General features: G+C 41.0%; 1 protein-coding gene across 3 annotated transcripts; it reads right to left on the minus strand.

Moving 5' to 3' along the window:
- Nucleotides 1-24625, minus strand: clocka (clock circadian regulator a). Of its 3 annotated transcripts, none has more exons than XM_084011097.1 (23): nucleotides 24475-24625; nucleotides 19747-19833; nucleotides 10701-10934; nucleotides 10511-10603; nucleotides 9994-10053; nucleotides 9599-9747; nucleotides 9428-9519; nucleotides 8883-8972; nucleotides 8586-8706; nucleotides 8375-8488; nucleotides 8145-8263; nucleotides 7838-7920; nucleotides 7585-7691; nucleotides 7358-7505; nucleotides 6411-6486; nucleotides 6183-6324; nucleotides 5995-6095; nucleotides 5795-5911; nucleotides 4937-5095; nucleotides 4299-4502; nucleotides 4033-4220; nucleotides 3567-3840; nucleotides 1-1991 (listed from the first exon to the last, which is right to left on the minus strand). In XM_084011097.1, exons 4-23 carry the CDS (start codon nucleotides 10528-10530, stop codon nucleotides 1725-1727), a joined length of 2631 nt encoding a protein of 876 aa, XP_083867223.1. In that variant the 5' UTR covers nucleotides 10531-10603; nucleotides 10701-10934; nucleotides 19747-19833; nucleotides 24475-24625; the 3' UTR covers nucleotides 1-1724. The 3 variants fall into 3 exon arrangements, with proteins under 3 accessions (XP_083867223.1, XP_083867224.1, XP_083867222.1); XM_084011098.1 differs by having other exon boundaries at nucleotides 3618-3840; nucleotides 6183-6327; XM_084011096.1 differs by having other exon boundaries at nucleotides 6183-6327.
- Nucleotides 24626-26623: the final 1998 nt, after the last annotated feature.

Consider the following 26623-nt stretch of genomic DNA (forward strand, 5'->3'; position numbering starts at 1 on the left):
GTTGATACATTTGCTTTTAAAAAGGTTTTAATTTTAAGAAACGGTTTGGCTCAAGAAATGAATGCCTTTGGCATCAATAAATGAAATTAAATGCAGTTTCGGGGCTTGATGATTACGATTTTACGTCTGATCTAAAAGGTCAAAGCCTGAAACTGGTGTTTTATCTCAAACTGGCCAGCTGGTGGCAGCATAGGATCTGAAGAGTATTTCAGGGATAAATCTACAGTGCCTGAGGTTTGAACATTTTTAAAAGATGTTTCTAAAATATGAAAAGTTGCATTTTCCCCTTCAAACCTGAATCGGTGACGCAGGTGTTTCAACATCATGACATCACCGGGTCAGATGTGACCAGAACATGCGCCGTTTCAAATTGCGTACTTTTAACTACATTGCATGAGCCAAACTTTTTAACTGGACACAAATACAAAGTGGAAACGGAGAGTGAACACTGATTTAAAAAAAAGACATACAGAGCTTCTAGTGTGTAGATCTACACATCTAACACAACGTGTCCTTTTGAATCAGCGAGCCCCTCTCTTTGGATAGGAGAACAGATATAAAAACAGGTTTCTGTTGTGACTTGGCAACCGACTAACAATTCAAGTGTCCTCTTTTTAAAAAAAATAAGTCGAGCATGAAGAATAAAAACAGCTGGTAAAACAATTTAAAGTCCTTTGCAGATCCATGGACTCACAAGTGAAGCAGCTCTTTCTGGGAGTTTCAACAGTCTCAGAGCGTCTATGTCACAGTTGGTTTAGATCCTTCACGATGGATTCATGCAAACGTAACGAGGTCTAGTCCCGTAATAATAGAAAAATAATTTACTGCTCTTATTTACTGCATGTCCTTTAATACATTGTGCAAAAGTCTTACCATATATATATATTAGATATATAATATAAATATAATATGAATATCAATATATTCCCCCTAATACGCTGTCATATGTTTCTCTGTCATTTTGACCATTTTTACGAAATCCTGTGAATAGGATTAAACGAACTGTGACACAACTAGCAGCATCGTCTGACACAAACAGGAAGTCTGAAAATATCAGCCGCTGAGCATTTTAAAGATCTTTTTTTTTTTTTAGACTTGGAAAAAAAAAACATATTCAAAGCTGCAAATAACGTTTTTCATTTCATGCATCATATAAAATATTAGTTCTTTCTTTTTCATTATATTTACATTATATATTACACATGATGTTCTGTACAGTACAAGTTCAATCTACACCACATTCTTAAAAATATTTTCTGACCCATAATTATTTTTCTTTCGAACACGGAAAAAAAACAAGAATAAGGAGGAAAAATATGGGAAATGAACGAGGCGGCCGTGAAGCTCCGACGGAAGCTTCAGCTGCATTCACGTGATTAACCGAATAGCTCTGCAGAAAATAATACACACACACACACACACACACTGAACACACAGGTGGGGGGGTTGGGAGGGTCTGTTATCGGGGGTTGTGGCTCCCAGTTTCCTTGGAGAAAGGGCTTCATCCCAGAGCCAAAACCTGCTGTCGGAACCAAATCGAGGTCCTGGTTCTCGGCAGCAGGAGTTAAAGTGCAAAAACATCCACGGCCCCGCCCGTCCAATCACATCTCGGCCACCGAGACCCGGTCTCGGGGGGCTGCGTCTTGAGCAGGACTTAAGCTCCCCCGTCACAAAAGACACCCCCGTACTTGGGGTTTGGCTCGCTCCGCCTCTGATTGGCTCAGCTACTGAGGCTGCGTGGCAGAGCGGTCAGTTAGACTGTCGGCCCTATGGGGGGCCAGCTGCTGCTGTTTCTGCTGCTTCTGCTGTTGTTGTTGTTGTTGTTGCTGCTGCTGTTGCTGTTGTTGTTGTTGTTGTTGCTGTTGTAACTGTAGTTGCTGTTGTAACTGCTGCTGTTGGGTCGTGGCAGTGAAGGTTCCCTGCTGCTGCAAAGGGAACGCTGCCTGCAGGAACAACTGGGTGGACTGGTTTCCGTGGAGAAGCCGAGGAGCCTCGAGTGGGAAAAAAAAAGGGAATTAACCCATAATAAGTGATGATATCAAACACCACACAGCTGCTGGAGCCAGAACCAGCACTGAGAGGGGCAGACCCTGCTGCAGTAAAATGAGGGGTTTTCTGAAGGGACTCTGGGGCCCGTTTCAGAAAGCAGGTTTAGTTAGTTAACCCTGAGATGAGGGAAACTGGTTTTTCAGTTTCACAAAGCCAGTTCAGCATAGATCTGAGTCAGTTACCCAGGCTACATACTCCGTGAACCTAGCCTGCTTGCTGACAGGTTTTCTTCAACAAACTGAGTTTCTCCTACATGTCTCCGCCTTTTTCCGGAATCTGAACCAACTCTGAAAAAATGTGCCGTCCTTTCCTCGTCAACCTCTGATTCTAGCAGCTTTGGCTGGGAGAGAATTTTGATTGCCGTTTTTCATACCGATCATCTTCAGCATTGCATATCGCGGACATAATCCAGATTCTTTGCAGAGCTCTTTAGATTTTTTGCGAACAGGAGATTTATGAAATGTTTAAGGACATTTCTGTGTTGAAATAGACGCTTATATTTACCGTTTACTTGTATGTGAAACATGATTAAAATCATATGCCTTAGTCTTTGTATTTGTGCAATATTCTTATGCTTAATTTTCAGATGAAGCCACTTTCTTTTTGTGCCTGTGGGATTACACCCTTAACTGTGCTACTTTGTGAACCACGGGACTCGAAACCCTGTCACCTGCACCGTAGGCAATGTTGTTAACCGTTACACCACAGAGTGGCTCTACGAAGCTGAACATAAAGCCTTATCTCCTTTAGACTAATCGACTGTTTCATTCAGTTACACACAATAAGTCGGGCCGTAATTGTCAGCCATGTAAACTCTCTCTACTTTGATGCAGTTACGTTGTTGAGCTCGTTTTCTCCATAAACACAAAGTAATATCTAATAACTCTCTCCCGGTTGCCATGGTGACTCGTCGTATCGGAGCTCCATTGATGATGGCTTTGTAGAGTCGGCAGGCACACGCGTAACTCAGAGTTTACATACTCAGAGTTGACTGAACTAACTCAGAACTGCTGTTCTGGAACTGCATCATCCAGGCCGACTGATCAGCTGATATTAACATATTCCAGGTATATCAGAGTTTAGTCACCAGAGAGGACAGACTTTTCAACAGTACAACATTCACTCAGTGTGCATCTCAGTCAAGAACATTTATAAATAACAAGGACAGGACAGTAAAGGTCGACAGCAACCAATTCTTATCTTTTGTTTGCCATCAGTGGATAATACATTTTAACATAAAAATAGCGACAGTTTTATATATAATTATTGTTTTTATTATTATTATTTTTAATTATTATAACATTAAATTTCTATAAAAAAGACAAATAGATAGATACATTTTTTTTTTTTAAGCCTAAGAATGCTGCCATCGTTTCCTACAATAATATAGATTTTTTTTCCACATGAAACACGAAACGATAGCATGAATACATTTAAAATGACGAGCTGATTTTAAACGGCCACCTACACAAACAGAACAGTTACTGTGTCATTAAATTAGGATCCGCTGAAGTTACCTGCAGGAACGGCCCTGGCTGCATGGCTGTGAGCTGTGATTGCTGCTGTACCTGCTGCTCCTGTTGCTGCTGCTGCTGTTGTTGTTGCTGATGCTGATGCTGCTGCAGATGCTGCTGCTGCTGCTGGGAAATGCTGATGGTCTGGGTCTGGCCCTGCTGGGGAGCGAAGGCCGTCACCACTTGGCCCATGAACATTGTGGTGGGCACCATGACGGCGCCGCACGCCATCTGTCCCGTCACCAGCTTGGTGAGCAGCTGAGGACTGGCAGGAAACCTGCAAAGGGCAAAGGTCAGGTGGAGATCGACAATCGATGAACTTATCCTGGCCAAAATAATTGCAATATTATCACAATAATCATCAAAATATGCTGAAAACATTGATGTAATGATGGTTTGAAATCACCTATCCCCCTAACTCCTAGAAGGTAGACATGGGGAGGTAAAACTTTTTAAATGAAGTGCAAACCTGATCTGGCTTGAACGGTCCTGAGCGAACGTAGCCACGGCAGGACTGTTGTGTCCGGCGTTCTGGGTCAGACTGGTGGCAATCTGGACCACGTTAGCGGGGCTTTGCTGAGGGATCATCATCGTGTTGTAGAGAGACGCCGTAAGTGGATTCTGTTGAGGCTGCAGCGTGAGAGACGATCGCTGGGACTGAAACAAAACGGGACCAGAGTAAGTGATGAGGTGTCGGCTGGCTGTGCTGGATCAGGACTAGTTAGGTAGTCAGACCTGGGAGAGCACTGTGCTCTGGTCCCGTAGGAGTGTCTGCTGCTGGGCCTGGACAACGTGCTGTTGCTGTATGCTGTTTTGTAGAGGACCTGCAGAGACCACCTGGCCCTGCATGCTGAGGGTGCCCCCCTGCTGCACGACGTTCCCCTGAGCCATCTGAACGGAGCCCAGACTTAGTCCTCCGGCTCCTTTAGGCAAGAACATCTGAAACACACAGCTCACGTTAAAAGGTGTGTTCACACCAAACAGGAAGCAGATTTCCACCAGAGCTGGATTCACTGGATCTAGCAAGACACACATCGGCTGGATTACGAACCCCAAATAAACAATTAATCTGTGATTTAATATCAATAACCAGATGAAAAGGATGCTGAAATAACTCCATAATGATGGTGATCAGCAAACAGTGTGAAGTCATGCTTCGTTAGGTCTGTCTGCAAAACCACAAGCTAACTACTTTTAAAAGTTTTCTGAATGGAGTCTGGTTGATGGGTGCTGGACTATGCCAATATTGTAGCTACACCAGCAACACTCCAAATAAGGTCATCTCGACATAAATCCGACAGACCTGGACAGTCTGTGGTTTCTCCAGATAGTCTGGTCTGGTCTCTGGACTAATGTGAGCTCTCCAGTCCCACCTGCAGACTCTGTCCCTGCACTCTCTGCAGCTCGTTCTGGATCTGCTGCAGCTCGTCCTGCTGCCGCTGAATGTTGGCCTCGATCAGCCGGGTCCTCTGCTCCAGCTGATCTTTCAGGTTCTGCATGACTTCTATCTGGCTGGAGAACTGCACCATGGACTGTCGGGTAACAAGGAGGTTGGAAAAGTGAAATGGAAGCAGTGAACGCTCATGTTTGGCTCTGATCGAAAGAGGAGTCGGTGGCACTAGAAATCTACTCATACATTTTACATTCTCAGCACCATTCCATAAGTTGGTAATTCTATATTATCTGCATATGCTGCATGAAGATTAGATTTAAGAATAAATCAGGAATAAATAATGAGGCTCCACTTACAGGATCGATGAGATTTAAAGGTTATTATTTTACGCCCGGACCCTATTACCCCCAGGTTTTTGGGAACAAAGATTTTGACTCCTCACAGTCAAGTGTAGGTCCACTCAAAGTGCTCGTTTTAGCCACCGACAGGCTCAGATTGTCACTGTTACAAGTTGTCTGACAGCATTATGGAAAGAATCCAACAGAAAAATCCAACTGCATTTAATGCGTGACTACTTGTTTAGTTTTTTTAGTTTGTCGTTTTTATATGATCATTTTAACTTTTAGCGTTCTATGGATAAAATGTATTCATATTATTACTTTCTTTACTTTTTACTTGATCAGGTCCGTTTGTTATTATCTCGTGCAACAAATGCTCTTGCTGCTGAAATTTCGTGTCACACCCACATTGTGGAAATTTCCCTTTAAGATGCACAGAAATCTGTCCGTCTGGCACCTGAGATAAGATATGAATAAACAAAATATGATACACATCTTACCTGGCCGCTGATCTGAACTTGTTGCTGTTGAGGCTGTTGTTGTTGTTGTTGTTGTTGTTGCTGTGGAACCAGGGGCGGTGCCATGTTCTGTCCTGTGTTTTGGGAGCTCATGGACTGCTGAGATAATTAATACAAGACAACATTAACACCAAACACACATCTATACATTGTGTTTATTGTGTTCTCGTCCCGTCACCGACCTGGCTGCTGATGGATGATCGTCGCTGTGATGTCATCTCCACGGCAGAGACGGACTGGCGAGCTGGTGTACTTCTATCCGCCTGAAGCTTCATCTGTGACGCTGAGCGGGGAAACAGAAATGTGATGCTCAGATTTATTGCAAAAACATCTCATACAAATAAAGGGTCATATAGAGATGGATGCTTACAGGCCGGGTCGGACACGGCAGTGTGCGAGGATTTGCGTGAGCTGCGAGACGAGGCCGACGGCGTCCGGCTGTGGTTGAAACGCTCCAGAGCCTCCTTCAGGCTGGACGTGTTGAGCTGCGACTCGGAGCCGGAATCCTGGGACTGCTGCGAGGCGGGGGGGAACAAAGTTAGCTCCGGGTCTCCGTACAAAACTCATCATCCGATACAATGAAGTAAAATAACCTCACCTTGTCTGCTGTGATCTCGGGCTGCGACTCTTCGATTCCCAGCTCTCTGCGCTGTTCGGCTCTCACTTCAGCATAACTGGAGAGCAAAGACAAGAGAATGAACTTCACGAGAAAGAAAGTGGAAAGATGTGGGACAAAGATGATGCTTTGTTTTATTTTTGTCTCCAGGAACAGCCTCCGAAGAATTATGTTCCCGCAATGGGAGTTCAAGGGGAAACTTATATTATTATATTATATATTTTATAAACCTCAACCAAGCAGCTTTCAAGATTTTTAACATAGTTCACACAAAGCAATGACATTCTTATTTTGCAGTTTCCCTTCAGACAGTGACCTCGAATAGAAAATACGAATTAAAGAAGAAAAATATATATGAAAAACTAAAAGGTATGAACGTATAAACATATGTACAAAAGAGCAAACTGTTGCAGTTCAGCAGCAATATTTGTATGTATCTTATGGATATAAATATAAAAGGATGTAGTGCATTAGAATGGTGCAAATGTGCACATTTTCACAGAGATGGTTTGTGTGTGACAGTCATTCAGCAGCCTGATGGCTTGTGGATAGTGAGTTTGTTGCCTAAACCTAACTGTGTAGTGTTTTTTGTTTTGTTTTCTTCCACGTAACCATGTTTTTAAAACTCTTTGAAACTGCTGGAAGAAAATCAACATAACAGAGAGTTGAGTTTAGTTGTATGGGAACGTAATTACGGAGGAGACGGGGTTCAACGGAATGTAAATATTTCGGGATGCTCAGGAAATGCATTAAAAACTGAGTTTGTGGGATTTTATGAATGCATGAATCCAAACCTGGATTTCAGTAGATTCCAGCTTGTGGAAGTTTTAACATTATGAGCCAAATATCCCATTGGGGATCATCACTCAAGCTCATCGTCCATCAACATTAACGCGTCACGCAGGTGAGAAAACGGCTTTAAATCCTACCTCACGACCGTGTGCGTGCAGACGATGAACTCCGGTCTGGAGTTCCACTGGTGGTAGGTGATGTAGTAGTGGGTCTGAAGCCAGATCCACTGCTGCCCTTTGGTGAGGAATCTGTAGTAACAGGACTTTCCTTTGCCGTATTGCATTACTACGGACACACAAGGAGACGGAGCTGACCATCCATCACAATCACGCTCAAAAATGACGTCCAGGGACGACGCACTCACGGTGTTCGTGGCATTTGGCGAGTGTCTCCAGGTCATCTACGTGGTAGTAGTCGTATCCCGACGTTCCCAGCACCTCGAAGGGGAGGTAACCTATAATGGGCGGAGCTCTGGACAGAAAGCACAGTTCACATGACAGTGAAAGAAGCCTTATTTATATTTTGTTTGAGTTTGATTGAATTTTAACTAAAACAGGACAGTTGTGAGAGCACAATGAAAAAAAATCACACAATGGAATGAAGAATTAAACATGTACCTGTGGTCCAAGAAGAGAAACTTCCACTCTAAACTATGTCTGGAGGTGAACTCCTCATTAGGCTCCTCTACAGTGCACATCTCCTGTGAAAGACAAAATAAACAGTAGCTCTTCACCTCAGCTGGAGGAAAGACAGGAAATAAATAAATACATAAAGTGTTAAAAAGGAGAAGTGTTTGCCAACAGAAGCATCGGGGGAACAGAGGAAGTGTTACTGTCCTCGTTAAAAAATTACCTTTTTTCAAACCCTGAAGCAAAAAAGCCAAACGGATTAAAAAAAGAAGAAGAAGAAAGAGATGATTCTCACCTTGATGAACTGCGGTTTGGCAAGCCGAACGGTTGCTATGAGACACACTCCGTCTTCAAAGGCAGAGTGAAGCGATCGCTGGATCACTCCGTCGAAGCCGTTTCGGGTACAGTTAGGCACTGGGGTGGTGACAAAATGAAAACCACAGAAGAAGAAGAAGAAGAGTTTGACTTCTGCTGCCGGGAAAACTCGACTCCAGGCTTTCGGACCGCCAGCGTGGCGTAACTCACCATTATTCAGGGACTTGAAGTTCCCGATGAACTTGACGTATTCGTAGACGGGCGGCTCTTTGGGGTCGATGGTCCCTCGCAGCATGTGGCAACAGAACTCTAGCTGATTTTTAGCTGGATTATTTCACGAATTGAAGAAAATAATTGTCAGTAACTGCAGCAGTAGAATGATAACAGCCCGATATGGAAATGATACAAATAAAACACTAACTTTTCAGATATTCAGGCGTCAGCGTCTCTCCTTCCATGATATGAGAGGACAGAGCCTTGTAAACATCCGAATGCTCCCCCATGGGCAGGAAGTTCAACAGGTTTTGATCCACGAGATCAGACTTTAAAAAAATATATATATATTTTTAGTATTTAGTATTTGTGTTTGTCTTTGTCTGTATTTGTCACACAAACAGGAGGCACTGTAGACACGTGGGCGTCGCAATATGCTTGAAATATTCGTATAAAATGTTAACATTGACTCGACATATTTAGGATTAATTTGCATCCAACTCACAGGTAAGTGTTCTAGTAGGGACGTCACACTCTCGGAGGCGTAGATGATATTCCCGTCGGTCATAATCGCCAGGAAGAATCCATCTAACGCCTGACAGGAACAAAGTTCACTCATTGTTATAACAACATAATGTGTAATAACATGTACAGAAAAACAGAACAGGACATGTAAGTATTACTGTAAGGCCGTACCAAGTTACTTTTTTCATTCTATTTTGTCGTCGTATTTTATGATGTCATTTTTGTTCACGTTTACTTATTTAGTAACTATTTTATCCTTTACAATTCATGTTTCATATTTTTACTTCATTTCGTTTTATTTTACCTTATTGTATTTGTGACTCCTGTACTTTTACTGCTGCTTTTCAAAAGTTGAGTTTGTTTTAATTTGTGTTATTTCCTACTTTGCTGTGTAAACACCATCAAAAGTCCAGTTACAAACCACGTGGATCAAATATTCTGTGGTTGTGGTGAAGCGATATGATCAGCATTGTGTCTTTAAATGCAACTGTGCAGCGACTCGGGTCGCGAGCGCTCTCAGCTCACCTCCAACATCAGCTGAGTGAACTCTTCATTACTAAGAAACGGAGGCTTCCAGTCTTGTCGGATCTCGGTCGACTCCGACTGAGCGGCGATTTCTGGGTGAAAGAGACGAAACAACGCGTCAACGAAACACGTTTTGGCTGAACAGCCAAACCGCCGTGAAACGCTCCTCACCTTTGTGTTTGTGCAGAAAGTCGATGCTATTCTGCAGAATTGTGGACTTGTCCATCTTCCGGGTGTTGCCCGGCAACATGGTGCCCAGCTCCTTGATGAGGACATTGAACTGGTCTCTGCGTTTCTTCTCGGACTTGTTACGGGACACGCTGCGGGTTCGGATGAGAACAACAAATGATTAGTCTTGCTACATTACCTGCATTATTGCTCCATATTACATCAATTGCACTTATTTTGTGGGCACCAAAAAATGGTGCATCTCTGCATGTGAAGCTTTAATAAATCATACAAATATAATATAAAAGTCTCATTCCAATAATGTAAAACTCCCAACATGATTTTTTTTTGTTTTGTTTTCGCACCTGTGATGTGAACACAAACAACAGGGGTCGTACCGTTTTGCTTTGTCCTTTTCATCTTCTTCCATTAACCCGTCAAAGATACTGCTGTCATCCCTGCAGAGCAAAAAACACACCGAAAAACACCGTGCGTGAATCTTCAATCAGCACTTTGATGACAGAGTCGCCACTAATCCGACATTTTTATTCTGGAGGTAAAAGCAGGACAGAATAAATCCGACCACATAGAACTTGGACACAGTATTAGACACAATTTCCACCCAAATCTGTGCAAATATGAAGATTTATCTTCCCAATGCAGGAATACAGTGAATATGTTACGCAGGTTTCTTCTATTTTTCTACAGTCAGAACTTTTTCGGTCTCTTTAAGACAGTTTTGAAGAGTTTTATTTTATTTGTGTGGAGTTTAAAAGGAAGTGTGTTTTAGGTTTTGAGGTGAGTATATAACGTCTGTTTCATTTCACATCTAACTGTTTTTATAGATTTTATAGAAACGAGAAAAGAGAGAAGAAAAACAGGTCAGAAGCAGGTAACTCAAAACGCGTGACTCACCGGTCAATGCTTGAGGTCATTTTGTATTCCTGTTCAGGGTCGCAGTGTTGGAGAGGGCTCTTTTAATCGTGAGGTAGGCATTTGTGATTGAACCTTTGAGGGAAAAAAAGAAATCTTACATGACATGCAACAGCTTCATTGGGTCATCAGGTTGACAAACACAAAGTCGGACGGTAATATGGCGTCTCACCTTACTGACAGTACAGCCAGCCCTGTGAGAGGATGAGGAAGTCGCTGCTGGATGGAGGCGGGGTCTGGATGGAGGCGGGGCCTGGACGGACGCGCTGCTGCTGCGGCGGTGGCGGTTGTCTCGGAGGAGAGTTGCTGAAAGTTTCCTCAATCAGAGCCGATGAGAGATCTTCAACGAGCGGAGCTTTTCGTCTGCTTCGGGTGTGAGACTGGCACATGGCAGCAACATCCGAGTCTGCAAGAGGTCAGCAAACACACACGACAACGTCGTCATCGAAGTCTATCTTATCCCGCTTTAGCTAATGATTGCAACAATAGTGTGATGTTATGTAGGAACTAAGAGTTTACAGTTGGCAGCAATTGAAAGGAACAGCCCATCATTTAATGGCCAGACTAATCATGGGACGATATTAAACTTTCATGTTATGATCATCCTGGCCAAAGTAATTGTGACGCATGATATTATCCAAATAATACCATTAAAACTCTTAAAAATGGCACTAATACATACCGATATCACTTTACATTTTGCTTAAGAAACAAATATTTATTTTGTCACAGATAAGACATCTTTTATTCGTGACTGAACATCCTTTTTAGTGAGAAACGATCAAATAATCTTAAATAAGATGATCATAAATCATTAGTCCCTGCAGAAATAAAAAGGAAAAATAAATACATTTATTTTTGTATCCTGTATTTTTTTCGAGTCATAATATCAGAGAGTGCGACTAAATGATCCATATTCTATTCATGATTTTTACGCTACTACACAACCGTCACTTTCTGACACCAGTTTGGCTCAAGTTCTCCCTGTATTTTTCAAACAGGCTCTATTTTTCACTTCTCTGCCATGATAGTGAACTAGTCAGCTTTTTCAAGTCACTCTGATTATTCCGATAATGGAAATTCACCACAATCAACAAATTATTTTATTTATTATCGTGATCTGCGATAAAATCCTACATTGTACAATTAAAACGCACAGCTAGCCATATCATTTGACTGATATTTACATGAATAGTTCCAGCCATCAACATCACCCTCCTCAACTGGCAGGACATTGTGCAGACTCGAGCAGTGAATGAAGCTCAATATTGTGCGTTTCATTGCAACTATGAACTGATGCTTTTGAGCATAAATTGTTTCCTCATGTTCGATACCCTGAATGTTGATGTGGCAGATAAATAAAAGCAGCCATCTCTTGATTTGGAGCGTTGACACCTTACTTGACTCTCCCCAAATTAAAAAGGAGAAGGCCCGCTGGGTCTGCAGCCTCAATATTTGACCCGTTAATTTAATGAACCAGTTACCGTCAGAACCTGCGTGGGAGGTTCTCTCACCACAGCGGCCTTTTTGTGTTGGTGAGAAAATCTCTTCTCTCTGCATTTAGACGCAGGCGTTTATCTTGGATCACGATGTATAAAACACTCACAATAAGTTATAGTAATAATATTGTCACGGATGACTTGAAAAAGCTGTGTGTACACACAAAAGGAGTATAATTGAAGTCAAACATTCCTGTTCAAGATAAGTCCCCAGGTTAAAGAAAAGATTAAACACAACTATTAATATTGTTCTTTGATGATTTTTGTTTAGCGCTGATAAATAAAACAACTTGACTTGGGCTTTGGGGCGAGTAGATATGCTTAATTTACACACTTAGTGAAAGCTGCTCTACAGCAAAGTGAAAATAGAGACAAAAAAAAGAAGCAAAACACCGGATGTCAGAATAAATAAATAAATAGAACACACACGAGTGACGTGAGAGCAAAATAAGTGGAGGAAGGAGAACGTTGACTCTTCAGCAGTAACTGCCTCTGCTCCGTTACACAACGGGGAGAGCAGAGGTTGTATAACTGTGATGTCATCGCTGCTTCACTGACCCGCTGGCCCAATGACCTACTTTCCTCCTCCTCTGCCTTCTCCACTCTAACTTAATCACCGCTCCACAGGCAACACCTTCCCGTTCCAATAACACTACACTCCCCGTCAACACACGACGATTTTCAGGGTTCCTACACCTTTTCCAAAGTTAAATTCAAGCACTTTTCAAGCATTTCAAGGTGCATTGTCATGCTTTTCCACAGCTGTGGTAAACTACATATGTGTAAACAATACAATATTCAGTATACTCATTATTGCAGTGGTTCATCATATTAAATGAGATGTTATTGTCTTTATATCATCATGTTGGTTAAAAGCAACCAACACGATCTTCTTTTCTCTCCAAGTCATCCCATATAACATACATTTCAAGCACTTTATTCTAAATCTAAATTCTAGTGCCGATTCCTGCTGCACTCTATTATCACCTTTTAGTGATGTCACCCATGAAGACTCGCATTCAAATAAACACAAACACACACGCAGAAGTAATCTTCCTTCTGAAACACATCGAATCACACGGCATCGTTGTGAGCATGCACACTCAGATGTAGGGCAGCAGAGGTTTGAGGATATGAGTCACTCTGAAGTGGATCTGTGGCGCCGCTCGTCACGCACCCCCGCCACACCACGCACTGAGACGCCAGCACGGCAACGGTGCCAACGGGCAACACCATAGCAACCAGCCTCGCTGTGCGGAGTGAAAAAATAGCCCTGGCTGAATTCCTCCACAGCTGACACTCCCCTCCGTCACACACACACACACACAAAAAACTGCGTCAACGCTGTGCATGTGCGTTGTCACACAACGCTGTGCATCATTCAGAGAGAAACTAAATCACAAGCCAACCCTCCCATCCGTATCGTGTTACGAATACAGGGATAATGCTTTTTTACTATTAAATTAGGCGACACAGATTCTCTTTATGAATCAATGAGCTCAAAAAATTATAATGGGCAACGTAGGAAATGTAATCCAAAAAGACCGGTAACCAATATCCACCAGGGATACGGCTTTTTGTACTCCCATGCTCCACCACGCAGGATAATAATAACACCACTGCATATTCAAATAGCGCCCTAATGAGGGGCCGAGACTACTTGTTATTATGCAAAGGAAAAGCAGTACTCAATGCAGAGGCAGCATAAAGCCGCCTTTTGCCATAGTTTTCTATAAATGTAAACATCAGGATGCATCCTTTTTATCCACAATGCTGCCAGAACTATCTTTCCATTAATGCCGAAGACAAACAACTGAATGGGGTGTTTGAATGAGATCCTGCAGACTTGAAAATCAAAAGTATGTTTCTTTCTTTTTTTCTTTTTTTTTTTTAAAGCAGCTTGTGGTAGTGTGAGGACTCGGCTGCAATGGGCAGAGGGGAAGATAACAGGTATCTCTCAGGTATTTTCTAGTCACTGACTGTGATAAACACTTTCAGTTTCTTTATGTGAACATAACTTAAGATAAGAAAAGATAAGATAATCCTTTATTAGTCCCACAACGGGGTGGTGTTGAAATATTTAAACTAAAACTCAATAATAAGTGAGATCCGGTGATGCAAAAGCCAATCAGCGCTGAGATTCTCCTCTTGCCGTCACTGAATCAGAAATAGTAGCTCACATTAGTCCAGAGACCAGACCAGACTATGTGGAGAAACCAGAGACTGTCTGTGGTCCCCCAGAGGTCTACGATAGTAGCTCACATTAGTCCAGAGACCAGACCAGACTATGTGGAGAAACCAGAGACTCTGACAAGGTCTCTGCCGTATTTATGTCTAGATGACCTTATTTGGAGTGTTGATGGAGCAACTACAATGTTAGCATAGCCTAGCACCCATCAACCCAAACCATGAATCCGTTTTATGCACATTGGTTTCATGGTTATGATTCATCTTGCGGATGGTCGACATGGTTCCATCCTTAAAACTCTTTATAAAACCCACAGACAACAAATGTTATGTTGCATACAAATTAAGAGCACATGAAAAATATGGGTATGAACCTTGAATAAAATCACACCAAGCCAGTACCCATCATACCTTCTACATGGTAAGAACTAAACACAGGTGCCTCTTTATTTAAAATGGGATCTCCTTAAAAACACAGGGAGAATAAGCTGATGGAAAAGTTTAAAGAAGCTTAAAAACGTCACTTGTGGATGTGCTGATAAAAGGCCTGCCTTTGTACGCAACTACTATGCATTGTTTTAGGGTTTGATCATCAAATCGTCAATTTATCAACCTTCTGACGTGTTCTTCGGGGTATTGTTATATTGCTCACCGCCATTCCTCGAGCCACGTGTTCATTGCAGCTAAAACTGAAACATGCATAGTTGACTGTCGAACTAATTGAGTGTATGACTCAACAAATTTCTCCACAACAACAACGGTGCATCATGCTGACAACACTAGGCGAGTTGCACTCAGAGCTCACAAATCAAGTGGATATTCAGTCAACTTTAGTGATCTTTCAGGCCATCCTAAAACAAAGCCTTAAAATTATTAAAGGAGCATATTAAAATAATCAGCAATAACTTGATAATTTACCGTTAAAATTTGGAGGAAACAAAAATAACCCAAATGATCCTATGTTTTTGTAAATAAAAAAGGAAGTGTCTGCAGACAGTAGAGTCTGAGCAGTGTTTGTAAAGCATGGTTAGATAAAAATCCGGCGCCATAGCAACCCTTGTGTTGTCTTCATTATCTACGTCACAACCTGACACCCGAGAGCAGGGGGATTTGTGAAAGCCTACCTCAAAAGGTCCCAGGTGTCGCAACATAAGACCGCAGCTTTTTGTAAATTAAAAAGTAAATTCAGTCGAGCCTTTAAAAACTCACCGGCAGACATCAGTGCAGCCTACGACCAAACAGACTCCGTACTCAGGTTATGAGAAGCGAATGAGGAGGAGGAGGTGGTTCGTTTGGGAAATATCTAGGATAATGTTATACAGATCACACCGTCAGCTAGCAAGACTCGCTGCCAACGAGGTCACGAAAACCAACAAACACACGAATAAATTACTTAGTTGCACACATCCTGTCTTGAAGGCCTGCACATCTCAGAGATGACAGAGGTTTACCTTGTGACCCGCGATGCAACCAAGATCGCTTTTGACTTTAGGAGATAGGGCTGCAGCTATCAAATCTTTTTGTAATCGAATAATCAACAGATTATTCCATCGATTAATCAGATAAAAAATGAACATTGTATATAGTTCCCATATACACTGTTAATTTCTTAACACATTCGGTCAATGACTATAAACTATAAAGGATTTTGTTTTTCTTTATTTAAATCTCAACACAAACAAGAAATCAAAATAACCTAAATTGTCTAAAAATAAACTTAAAATGCTCATCTTTGGTGATATTATAAGCACTGTTAAATGTTATTATCATGTCTGACTCCTCGCTGCCTCGGTTTGTGACTGCCTGACGCTGAGACGCTGCGGGGAGGAGAGGGGGGCTGCTCGGCCCACCACACACCTGTCCCGGTACTGGTTGTGTTTCTGGTGCTTTCCCAGTACTGGTTGTGTTTCTGGTGCTTTTTGAACCCGGACAAATGGCCACTAAATTGACAATAAAATCCACAACGTAAACTCGTCAAGGGCGCCCCCCGACATTCTGCTGCAGCGTTGTACCAACCCCGAAACCCTTCGCTGGGCATCCAGCTGCATTTCCCATCAAGAGCATACGCATCTACAAGGGCCCAGCAGCACAAAATGGGTCTTTGTTTTTGCATTTTCCCCCTTCATGGCTCACAGACGGGAATGTTTGAGGAGGCAAGCACGGCAGTTGTTGCCAGGGGGCCCCTCGACTACTGCTGCTGGCCTCCTGTCCCAGGGGGTGGGGCCCAAGACCCAATGCCAAGTGGGTCACTGGAGTTCAGAAGGACTGGCAGAGCAAGAAAAAAGCAATCGAGAATGACTGCAGACCTACAACCCTGCAAGACCACAGTCTACGTTTAAAATATATCAACTGCCATGTGACCGCCAACACTTAATCTGGTACATAAATGCTAATTATACCCAACCAGCCAACCGTTCTGTTCCCACAATACACAGCAGTGGTGATCCAAGCCAGCTGAAACCATTAGGAACCTACATAACTGGTGCCATTACTTGACTTTGCTCTGTCTGAGTATATGGCCTTGTAGTTTCCCCCCAGAAGACTTTGCACCATGTTATATCACCTCAGGAGTCGAGGTCAGAGGACACACATTGAAAAAATGTCATCTCGCCCTGTTGTCAGGTGCCAGAAACGATACTGCAAATACTTGATAATGATAAACTGTGATTCAAGGCTCTAGTGAGCTACAATCCTGGAGCGAAGCGTTTTCAGAGACAGAGAGAATTGTTGCAAATAGCTAAATTACAGGAATGAGTCATTTAAAACTGCACAGTTTATGTTTTGAGTCAAAGAAAAGGATTTACCAGGAAAAATCCTCAATATGTTTAAGGATAGAGATGGAAGATATCACCTTAGGAGGTACATTGATTTTCAGACAACCTTCTGTTCAAACTACATTAAAAAAAGCATGTGTGTTTCAGTTTGTGGGGTGATATTGTGGAATGGTTTAAATTGTGAAATCAAATCAATAAATCAAACTAAGCTGTAGCATTTTACAATTAAATAAATATGACATATAAAGTAGGGGCAACATTTTATAAGCATTTTGCTTCTGTCTGCTCCTTCTCAATGTATTTATTTCTGGATGAATCTGATTTATGTTTGTATTCATTTTCTTTTACACTATGTTGAATGCTTGAGATAAATAAATAAATGATGAAGAGATGGACTGCTGTTGGGGTTATTTTCTGTAACCAGGGTTGCAATCAAGCATGGTGGAATTAGCAAACCAACTAGCGGCCGGCTGGCTACTTGGCTAGCTTGCTAATTCTGCCATGCTTTCATGCAACACTGGTTACAGTAAAAGATCCAAACAAAGTTGTCACTTATCTTCCGATGGCAATGAGTTTTTACTCATTTAGCTGCTTGCTACTTACCTAGCTACCTTGCTAATTCCACCAGCCTTTCATGCTACACTGATTACAGAGAGACCGGCTTGACACTCCAGAGACCAGCTAGCTTCCAAGGCAGCTCCCATCTAGAAGCTCTCCTCCCGGCAAAGAAATGCCACGAGGGGGGAGGTGAGATCTGTGGCGTGTGCACGAACTATGAACTGCACCAAGTGGACAGGATGATACGGGGGCGGTGGATTTTTGCAAAAGAAACAACAAGCTGTAGGTGCACATAGAGATTAAGACTTTAAAGTAACGAGCCAAAAGAAGAGGAAACCTTGCTGGTCAGCGTTCAGATAATTATTCTGGCTGCACCTATGCTCCGCCCACAAACATCACCTTTACTAACAGTAAACAGGTCTACTATACTCTACAGATTAATGTGTCATGGCCACAATCACAATTTATTGTCTGCAGTTAATCTAGGATAAAAGGGAGCCAACGCCGTACATCTTAAATTAATCATTCATCGTGCAGAATTCACAATAAGGGGATCCGACAACCTCAGGGGACCCATCATTGATACCAATTTTACTGGTATTTATTGCTGGAATTCATTGGTCGACCAACAAATAGATCAACTATTTTAATAACAAAATCATCAATCAAGCAAAAGAGAATGCACGATTCCAACGCAGAAGGAATTTGACCGCCGGTGTTTAGCATCACTCTGAATGTGCTTGTACAACTAGATGAGGAAGTGAAGCTTTGAATGCTATACTCGTAAAAGACACCTTTGGTTCCTTTTACAACAAAAGGCAAGATATCAAAAAAAGAGCTTAGCACTCACATTACATGCATCACACTGCATTCACAGCCTAGTCTTGTGCACCACGGTGTGAATATCTTGTGAGGGCCGGCGGCTCTGACTGTAATGATCCATACGTTCTAAAAAGGGGAACTCCATCCAATTTTACACATCAAAGTCCATTTGCAGCTCTCAGGCGATGTGCTACCGATTATGTGAAATGACAGTATAAGTATAAAGTATCTTTTAAGTCGGATGATTTGCCTCAAGTGTTGTCATTTGAGTCGGTTGGGTCTGAAGACTGGGGGGGTTTAAGAGTTAAAGGCTAACGAGGCTAGCCGTAGCCGCTCGAGGCTACATTTAGATTTTTTATTTCAAACATGTCAAAATCAATACAGAAAGTGTCATACAGAAAATAAAATATTACACAAGTAGAAAGCATAGATATATGAATAACATTTCTTGTCTTCCCATGATTCACATCCTCTTTCATACGTGTATTTTATTTTATTTTTTTAGTTAATTCTTTATCATTAGATCGTTTTTTTAAACTTTTAAAACCAAAATCTTCTGTTTTTTAACTTTACTTAACAAGTATCTTAGAGTTTTTTCTAATGTATTCCTATCAGATATATATTATATTATAGTCAAATTGAGATATTTTAGTACCCAAACTATATATTCATTCAGAATTTTCAATAAATAACAAATAATAAGTAAATAAACCCGAGTGAAAAAACAAACAAACAAACAGGAGATAAATAAATAACAACCAAAATAAATAAACAAACAATGATAATTAGACCCATTCATTAGCCGCTAGCAGCATAATACACCCCAATTTCTCAAGTCGGTTGTCAGTAGTCGAGGTGCATTGTGGGTAACATTGGCGCGAGCCCAAAAAAGTGGTTGTTAGTGGTAGTCATCAGTTTAACCCTCAGTTCAAGCCTACAGTTTGGGTTATTAAACAAGTTAATATGATGCATATTTAAACACCCAGATCAAGATTATGAACCAGATGTATATTTAGATGTTGGTTAGAAAAAAAACACATTCAGACATTATATATTTAGTGATCCAGATTAAGTCATTTTTGCACAAAACCTTGGGACTTAGATAAAAAAAAAAATAGCACACAGTGTGCAGTTCAAATAATAATAAAACATTTATAGTAGCATCATATCAGGAGAAAAGTATTTGAAAATGCTGAATAGACTGCAGGTCAAATAATAAGTACATTTAGACTGAAATAGATGTGCAATATCTCTGTAATAGCTCTTGAGGAATGAGGCTTTAAAATAACTTCAATCAGCCGAGACTGTCCACCCCGTTATTCTGATTTTCACCACAACAAAGACAAAATTCAGACAGTTAAGTCCAAGATGTCTTTACCTTTTTGTCTGAGGGTGAGTGATGGTTAATGTCCACGAGTCCGTGGGCTACGAGAGTCTGTGGGCAACTTCCGTCTGAATTCTTCACCTGTTGAACAGAAAGAGAAAAGCTGGTTTTAGGCAAACAAGAGAAAGAAACTCACATTTCTGAATCAGAACTGAAACATCTGGGTCATCCTGAGCCTTGCACAGGACTGAAGAAATAGGAGAACGGCTCTGAACGAACACACACACACACACCATTCATTCACAACCAAATCAGCTGGGAACAGAGGCAGGGGGGGGGGTTACTTCCAGGAAATGTAAACATAAGCATCTGCTCATGGAGACACGTATATGGAAAGTTCATTAATGTAAAAACTGACGCCCAAGGTGTGCGAGTGTTTTCACGCGAGTGTGTGCTTGAAGATTTTATAACGCTCATCACGATCAGGAACTTTATATCACAGCGGCAGTTACAGCATCATAAAACGCCGTTAATATCCTACTCATGGTGATATATATTGGCCTCATGCTCCAAGAGCGTGTATTGGATTAATGTCTTACAACGTAACGGCTTCTTAATTTATTGGGCCCTCCGATGATCAAAACGAGCTCATCCTTAGAAAGCGAACCAACGTAACTGCATTAAAGTAGAGATAGTTGGAGTGGTGGACATTTACGGCCCGACTTAATGCGTATAACTGAATGAAACAGTCGTTTGATCGAAAGGTCATAAGTCTTTATTTTCAGCCATGTAGAGCGATACTGTGGTGTAACGAGTAGCTACATTGCCTACGGTGCAGGCGACAGGGGTTCGACTCCCTTGGTTCACAAAGTAGCGCAATGAACAAATAATCATTTTCATGTAGGTGAAATCCCCCAGGCCAAAAAGGAAACTGGCTTTAGTTGAAAATTAAGCAAAAAAATATTGCACGTAGACAAAGGCATATGATTTTAATCATATTTCACATATTAAACAGTAAATGTAAGCGGCTATTTCAACAAATGTCCTTTTTCAGAAAACTCCTGTTCGCAAAATATCTAAAGAGCTCCGCAAAGAATCTGCATTATGTCCACGATATGAAATGTCGAAAATGTCGGAGAATATTGTTTAAGATATGTTATTGGTAGTAAAAACGGTAATTTCCTTCTAAGTAACCAAAATCCTCTCCCGACATAAAGCTGCTAGAATCACCTTTATTTCCATATCGATTAGGTTGACGAGGAAAGGACGGCAATTTTTTTAAGAGCTGGTTCAGATTCCGGAAAAAGGCGGAGACACTCAGGGTATGTTGAAGCAAACCTGCCAGCAAGCAGGTTAGGTTCACAGAGTCAGTTACTATGGTAACCGACCTAAAAGGTTGAGTTCACTCTCTTTCTAGAACGGAAAACTCACAGAGTATCCGTCTTCTCGGGGTTAACAAACTCAGAGTTTCAGGAAAACTTACTTTCTGAATGGGCCCCTGGTCTGCGTATTTATTGACATAAAACTGTTATTCCAAAATGTGCTTTTGTACTTTACTTGGGGTAATAAGGGAACTAACAACATGTTAGTGGTTCACACAGTGCATTTTATATTAATTTAGAAATATGCACTTAAATATCTTTTTATTTAATGTCAGGCCAATATCACTTGTGGACAAATTCCAAGGATAAAGCTTGTATTATTATATCGCAACTTATGCCATAAAAATCCAAAAATACATTTAAAACACATAAAAAGGGCCGTGCAGCTGCCCTGGATGACATATTCATTCATTACAATGAACATGGTCGGTGTATTGGGAAGATTGGCTATTAAAATGGCCTTTTGGGTAAATACAAACGATTATATTTCAATAATCATTTAAATTCCTGCAACAGTGTGGAAAAAACAAGCAGGAAAGTATAAAGCCATCTTTAGATTTTCTATTATTTGTGCAATATGTATAAAGGTGAAAAGCAAAGACTGGCATGTTAAGTAACAGAAGCCCCTTTTAGACTCCCTTTTCATTGCACAAGTATTCCGCCGTTATTCCGCCCCGTCGACGTCAGTCTAAACACTTGCCAAGACAGAAAGGGGTAACAGAATATTACGCCTCCGAGACACCAAAGGAGGTTGACTCGTCACAGAGCCGAGGCGAGACGATACGGCGTGCTATCTAAACGCTCCAAGCACCCGAGGCGGAAAAGACGTGACATCGTGAATACGTTTTACCAGGGCGACACGCCGCCGGTGGATTTAACAAGCTCAAAGCGTAGATCCGAAGAAGATAAAACGCTGGTAGTTGCTGCTGGTACGAGGCCGTCGTTGTACGCGTCCACATGTTTATGATGCAGCAACTTCGCGTGCGGTTGAAGAGTCGTGTAAATATGGGAGATGAGCAAAACTTCACCTTTCTTAGTTGTTTTGATGAATCCAGCTAATCAGATTTCCGACACTGATTGAATATGTCACACGGCCGATGAGTCCATAGACTAGGCGATGGCCGCACTGTGGGACGTTCCGTAACGCCGGGGTGCTATCTAAACACAGACACCGTTGCAGCATTACACCGCAAACAAAGCTCTATCTAAACGCTCCTGTTCGCAGCATTTTTTGACTCGTCTTTCCGCCATTACGGCGGAATCGTCTGTCTAAAAGGGGCTGTTGATTCAACAACAAAGGCCTTCATACGAAGTCAAAGTCAGGGTCACCTCTGGCAAAGACGACGTCAAAACAGTCAACACATTAACCTCACGATATGAGGTCTGAAATACTGTAGTAAGCATACGGTCAACCTCGCTGAATGAGATTAGTTATGTACATTAGTAAAGTACTCCAGTTGTTTTATTGGTCGTTGCAGCAAGAGACATTTCTCACACATATCAATCATCAGCACTCTTTAACAGGCCTCTATATGGTATATATTTATATAAACAAATTTGTGATCATACCAACAAGCACTACAAGCAACAACAAAAGACAATGAACAGCAGACAGGGGGCGGGGGGAATAAACCAGATAGGGGTAATTATCCACATCCACAACGCTTCGTTATCAGCTCCAAATTTGAATTGTAAGAATGTATTTCTAAATATCTACTGTGTGCCTGTAAAATAGGCATTATTATTTAACAATGGCAATATGCATTAAAACAGATCTAATTAAATAATACAAGAGATTTTATTTTTAGCTCACAGGTTTTTCTTCATGAAATCAGATGGGAATTAAAACAAGATAGCATCAAATCATAACTGAATTTATACATTTTTCCATATAGCTTTATATATATATATATATATATATATATATATATATCATATAATTTGCTGCTGGAAATCACTTTTGGAAGACAGCCAACTGGATGTTATCATAGTCTTTAAAATATGAATACGACATAATAGTTTCATTCAACAGCACAAGTTTGTCACATCATTGCATATTGTGCTGAAACCACATCCCAACAAGTAGGAATCATATTATTTTATATGTGGTATTCAAATGGCCCTGCGATGGACTGGTGTCCAGGGTGTACCCTGCCTTCGCCCAATGTCAGCTGGGATCGGCTTCAGCCGAAAAAAAATATATAAATTCAAAATATATATAAAAAAATATAAAAACTGAGCTGTCATCAACTGAAAATACAAATGTGCCGACATTGTTGTAAACACAAACAAGAATCAGCCATTATTCACAAAGATTATTTTAGTCTGTGATTAATCAGATTATGTCGATTAGTTTCTCAATAAATTGATTAGTCGTTTGGTGGATAAAATGTCAGGGGGGAAAAAATGATTGGTTGCCACAACTAAAAACATTCACTTTACTGTCACAGAGGAGGAAAAGAAAACATTCACATGACAACAACACACTTCCCCCCCTCTCAAACCAATCTATCATCAGAATGTTGCCGATTAATTTAATGATTATCTAATAAATCAATGCGGCAGCTCTGTCCAGGTGACTAGCACCTGACAGGTAGAACAGCAGACGAATGTGTTTAATTGTGTATCTGTTGAATGGGGGACGCTGCTGCCATATGTTTATTGATTTATACACAAGAATTAAAACAAGACATACCGTTAAAATTGTTAATAATAAAAAAGAGGGAGCGAACGTGACTTCTGAAGTAGGGTCCGTCTTGAAGTTACAAACCCCCCGGTACAGCACATCTCTCTGTCGGTCTCCCTGACTCCCTTGCCGGCCAGCAAACCAGTGGGAGGAGGGGGGAGCAAGCAGTGATGCTAGCAGGCTAATGCCACCTAGCTAGCATGCTAACGTCAATTACAGCAAACAAAAACAACCGCTTTATAATTTGCCACACTCACCTCGAGACACATGACACATGACACACACACACAGACACACGGCGGAACCTTCCGCGACCAAACACGATGTTTTTATTTTCCCGCTCCGCGGCTTGTATAACGTAAAATGCAGCGTTTAACAACATACTGTATGTATGTCAAACCTGGCCGTAGCTAGCTCGCTAGCTCCAGCTAGGTTTGACATACATACAGTATGCGAGCTGGGTTAGCTCGCTAGCTAACCCAGCTAGCATAGCTAACTTAACGTTGCATGTAGCATTAGATAAGAATGTGGGTCACCGGGCCTTTGGCCAGACTCTGTCACTGGGAAGAAAAAAAAGCAACACAAAAACAAGCTCAAGTAAAAAAAAAAAAAGTGTCCGTTTTAGCCGATATTAAGAACAGTAACACGGGAGAGAAGTAAAGACAACGGCGTGTAAAAGCGGAGCGGAGTCGCCGGTGGAGCTGTCACACTTACCCCCGGACGGTATCCCCCTTTCACCGGGATATCCCTGCAGCCGGTGGCGCCGCCGCTGACGGTTGACTGCGCAGAGCCGAGGCAGGCAGGCAGGCTGGCTGGCTTGCTGGGGTTTGGAACCGGAGCCAGTCAGAAGGGCCTACCTACCGCTCCGGACTCCAGATAACGCGCGCGCGCGCGCACACACGCACACACACCTGGTTAAACATCCACGGTTTAGTTGCATTACTTGAAGTCACAGGAATAATTATTATTTTGTTATTATTATTATTATTATTATTATTATTATTATTATTATTATTATTATTATTATTATTATTATATCAATTAAATAATTCCCCTCAAATGCATTACAACTTAAGGACCCTGCCGTTTGTCTTCTTCTTTTTTCTTTTTTTCTTTCTTATTTCTAATATGTAGATAGTCTATCCCAGACATTTTTACAGAAACAAACATATATATATATATATATATATATATATACCACTGTATTTTTTATAATGCTACTTCTTTTCTTTTTTTTCTTCTTTTTTTTTCTTTTTTACATAATGTTTTGGTGTTTTGAATACATTTTATATTTAAATTATTTGTCAATGGGAACACAAATTAATTGCGAATAGCAAAAATATGTTTAACAGCGTATTTCTCATGTTTTTGATTGATTGATCATCAGCTTTCCGGCGTGGTACTTATCACCATGGCAACAGCTTCAAAAGCAAAGCATACAGTACCATGTTTGACCACATGGTCGGAGTGGCGCTGTTCCTACATTTTAGGCGAGTTTAATTCTCAGTTAGAAATGAGAAATGGTCATGTTGACCATATAGTGCTGCCATATTGAAGAGGCCGGGACAAAGAGAGCAGCTTCACGCCTTCTGTGTTCAGTGAAGGTTGTTTAATGATTTGCATGCATACAGTGCTCTATACAAAACACGTCATGTCCACCTTAAAAATGTAGATTTGTTTTGTCAAGTGGCAGCGAATCAGGAGAGGCGATGCTGCAACATGCAAAGAAAAAAAAACGACTGCTTGTTTCCTTCCTCCTGGTAAGCTGTCCAAAAATATGAGAGATCTGCAGATGATCCCTGGAAGGATGCCAAGTAGGCAAATATTTTCTGTATTATTTATTCCAAGTTGTGACACAATGTATTCGTCAGTCAACAATCTTCCTCTTGTTTTCTGGTCATGTGAGTCACATTGAGTCACAGGATACGATTTTAAAGTTATCCTGAAATTACTGATTCCATATGAAATACCAAAGTGAAAGTAAAAAAGTATATCTATGAAGGACTGACTGTTTTTTTTAACTGAATCTCTCGTCAAATTAATAAGAAAATATATACATAAGCGATAATTTACCTCAAATACGTTAAAACTAAAGTAACGGGCCTGTTTTGAAAATGTGAGGAAAAAGTACAGATATTTGTTTAGAATGTAGAAAGTTGTCAGAAAAATAAATACTCAAATAAAGTACAGATACCTAAAACATAAATAAGTAACAAAGTATTTGTTCTTTGTTACTTCCACCACCTTTGACTATAGTACAACACAATCATTGATTATTGATTTGAGGCTTGAATATAGTGACAGTTGCCCACATCTTGTCTTCATATATCAATTTGACTGAAACCTCCTTGTATGACTATGTGGTATAAAGACAGTGACATCTACTGTTGATTACAGTAATTACAAATAAAAAATAACATTTAACTTGCACATAATTGCAAATATTTGTTAAACAAAAACATGTAATAAAAAGGTTAAATTATAATTTTTAGGATCATCATTATGATCATCATTATGAAAACGTGATCAATCCAAATATTCCTAATATTCTTGCATTGTTTTACAGCTTTTTGTTTTAGCAGATTTGCATGTTCAGAGAACACAAAGTAAAAAAAGGGACATTTAAAAAAATTTAATTAATTGTGATCATTAAAATGTACTTTACAATATTTAATTGTAATAATAACACTTGAAACTTGGCTCACACAGGTTGACAGGACTGGTCTGCCTGGTAGATTTTAAGCCTGCCTCTACCAGCATTCCATCCTGCCCCGAATCCTGTGGCCCCTACTATGCCGTCCCAATGACAGCAAAGGAAGATCAGTGGCTTTCTTCAAAAGTGGCTGAGCCTTCCACGCAGCCT

This window comes from Eutrigla gurnardus (genome assembly GCF_963514095.1).
Source record: "Eutrigla gurnardus genome assembly, chromosome: 6".
Lineage (NCBI taxonomy): Eukaryota > Metazoa > Chordata > Actinopteri > Perciformes > Triglidae > Eutrigla > Eutrigla gurnardus.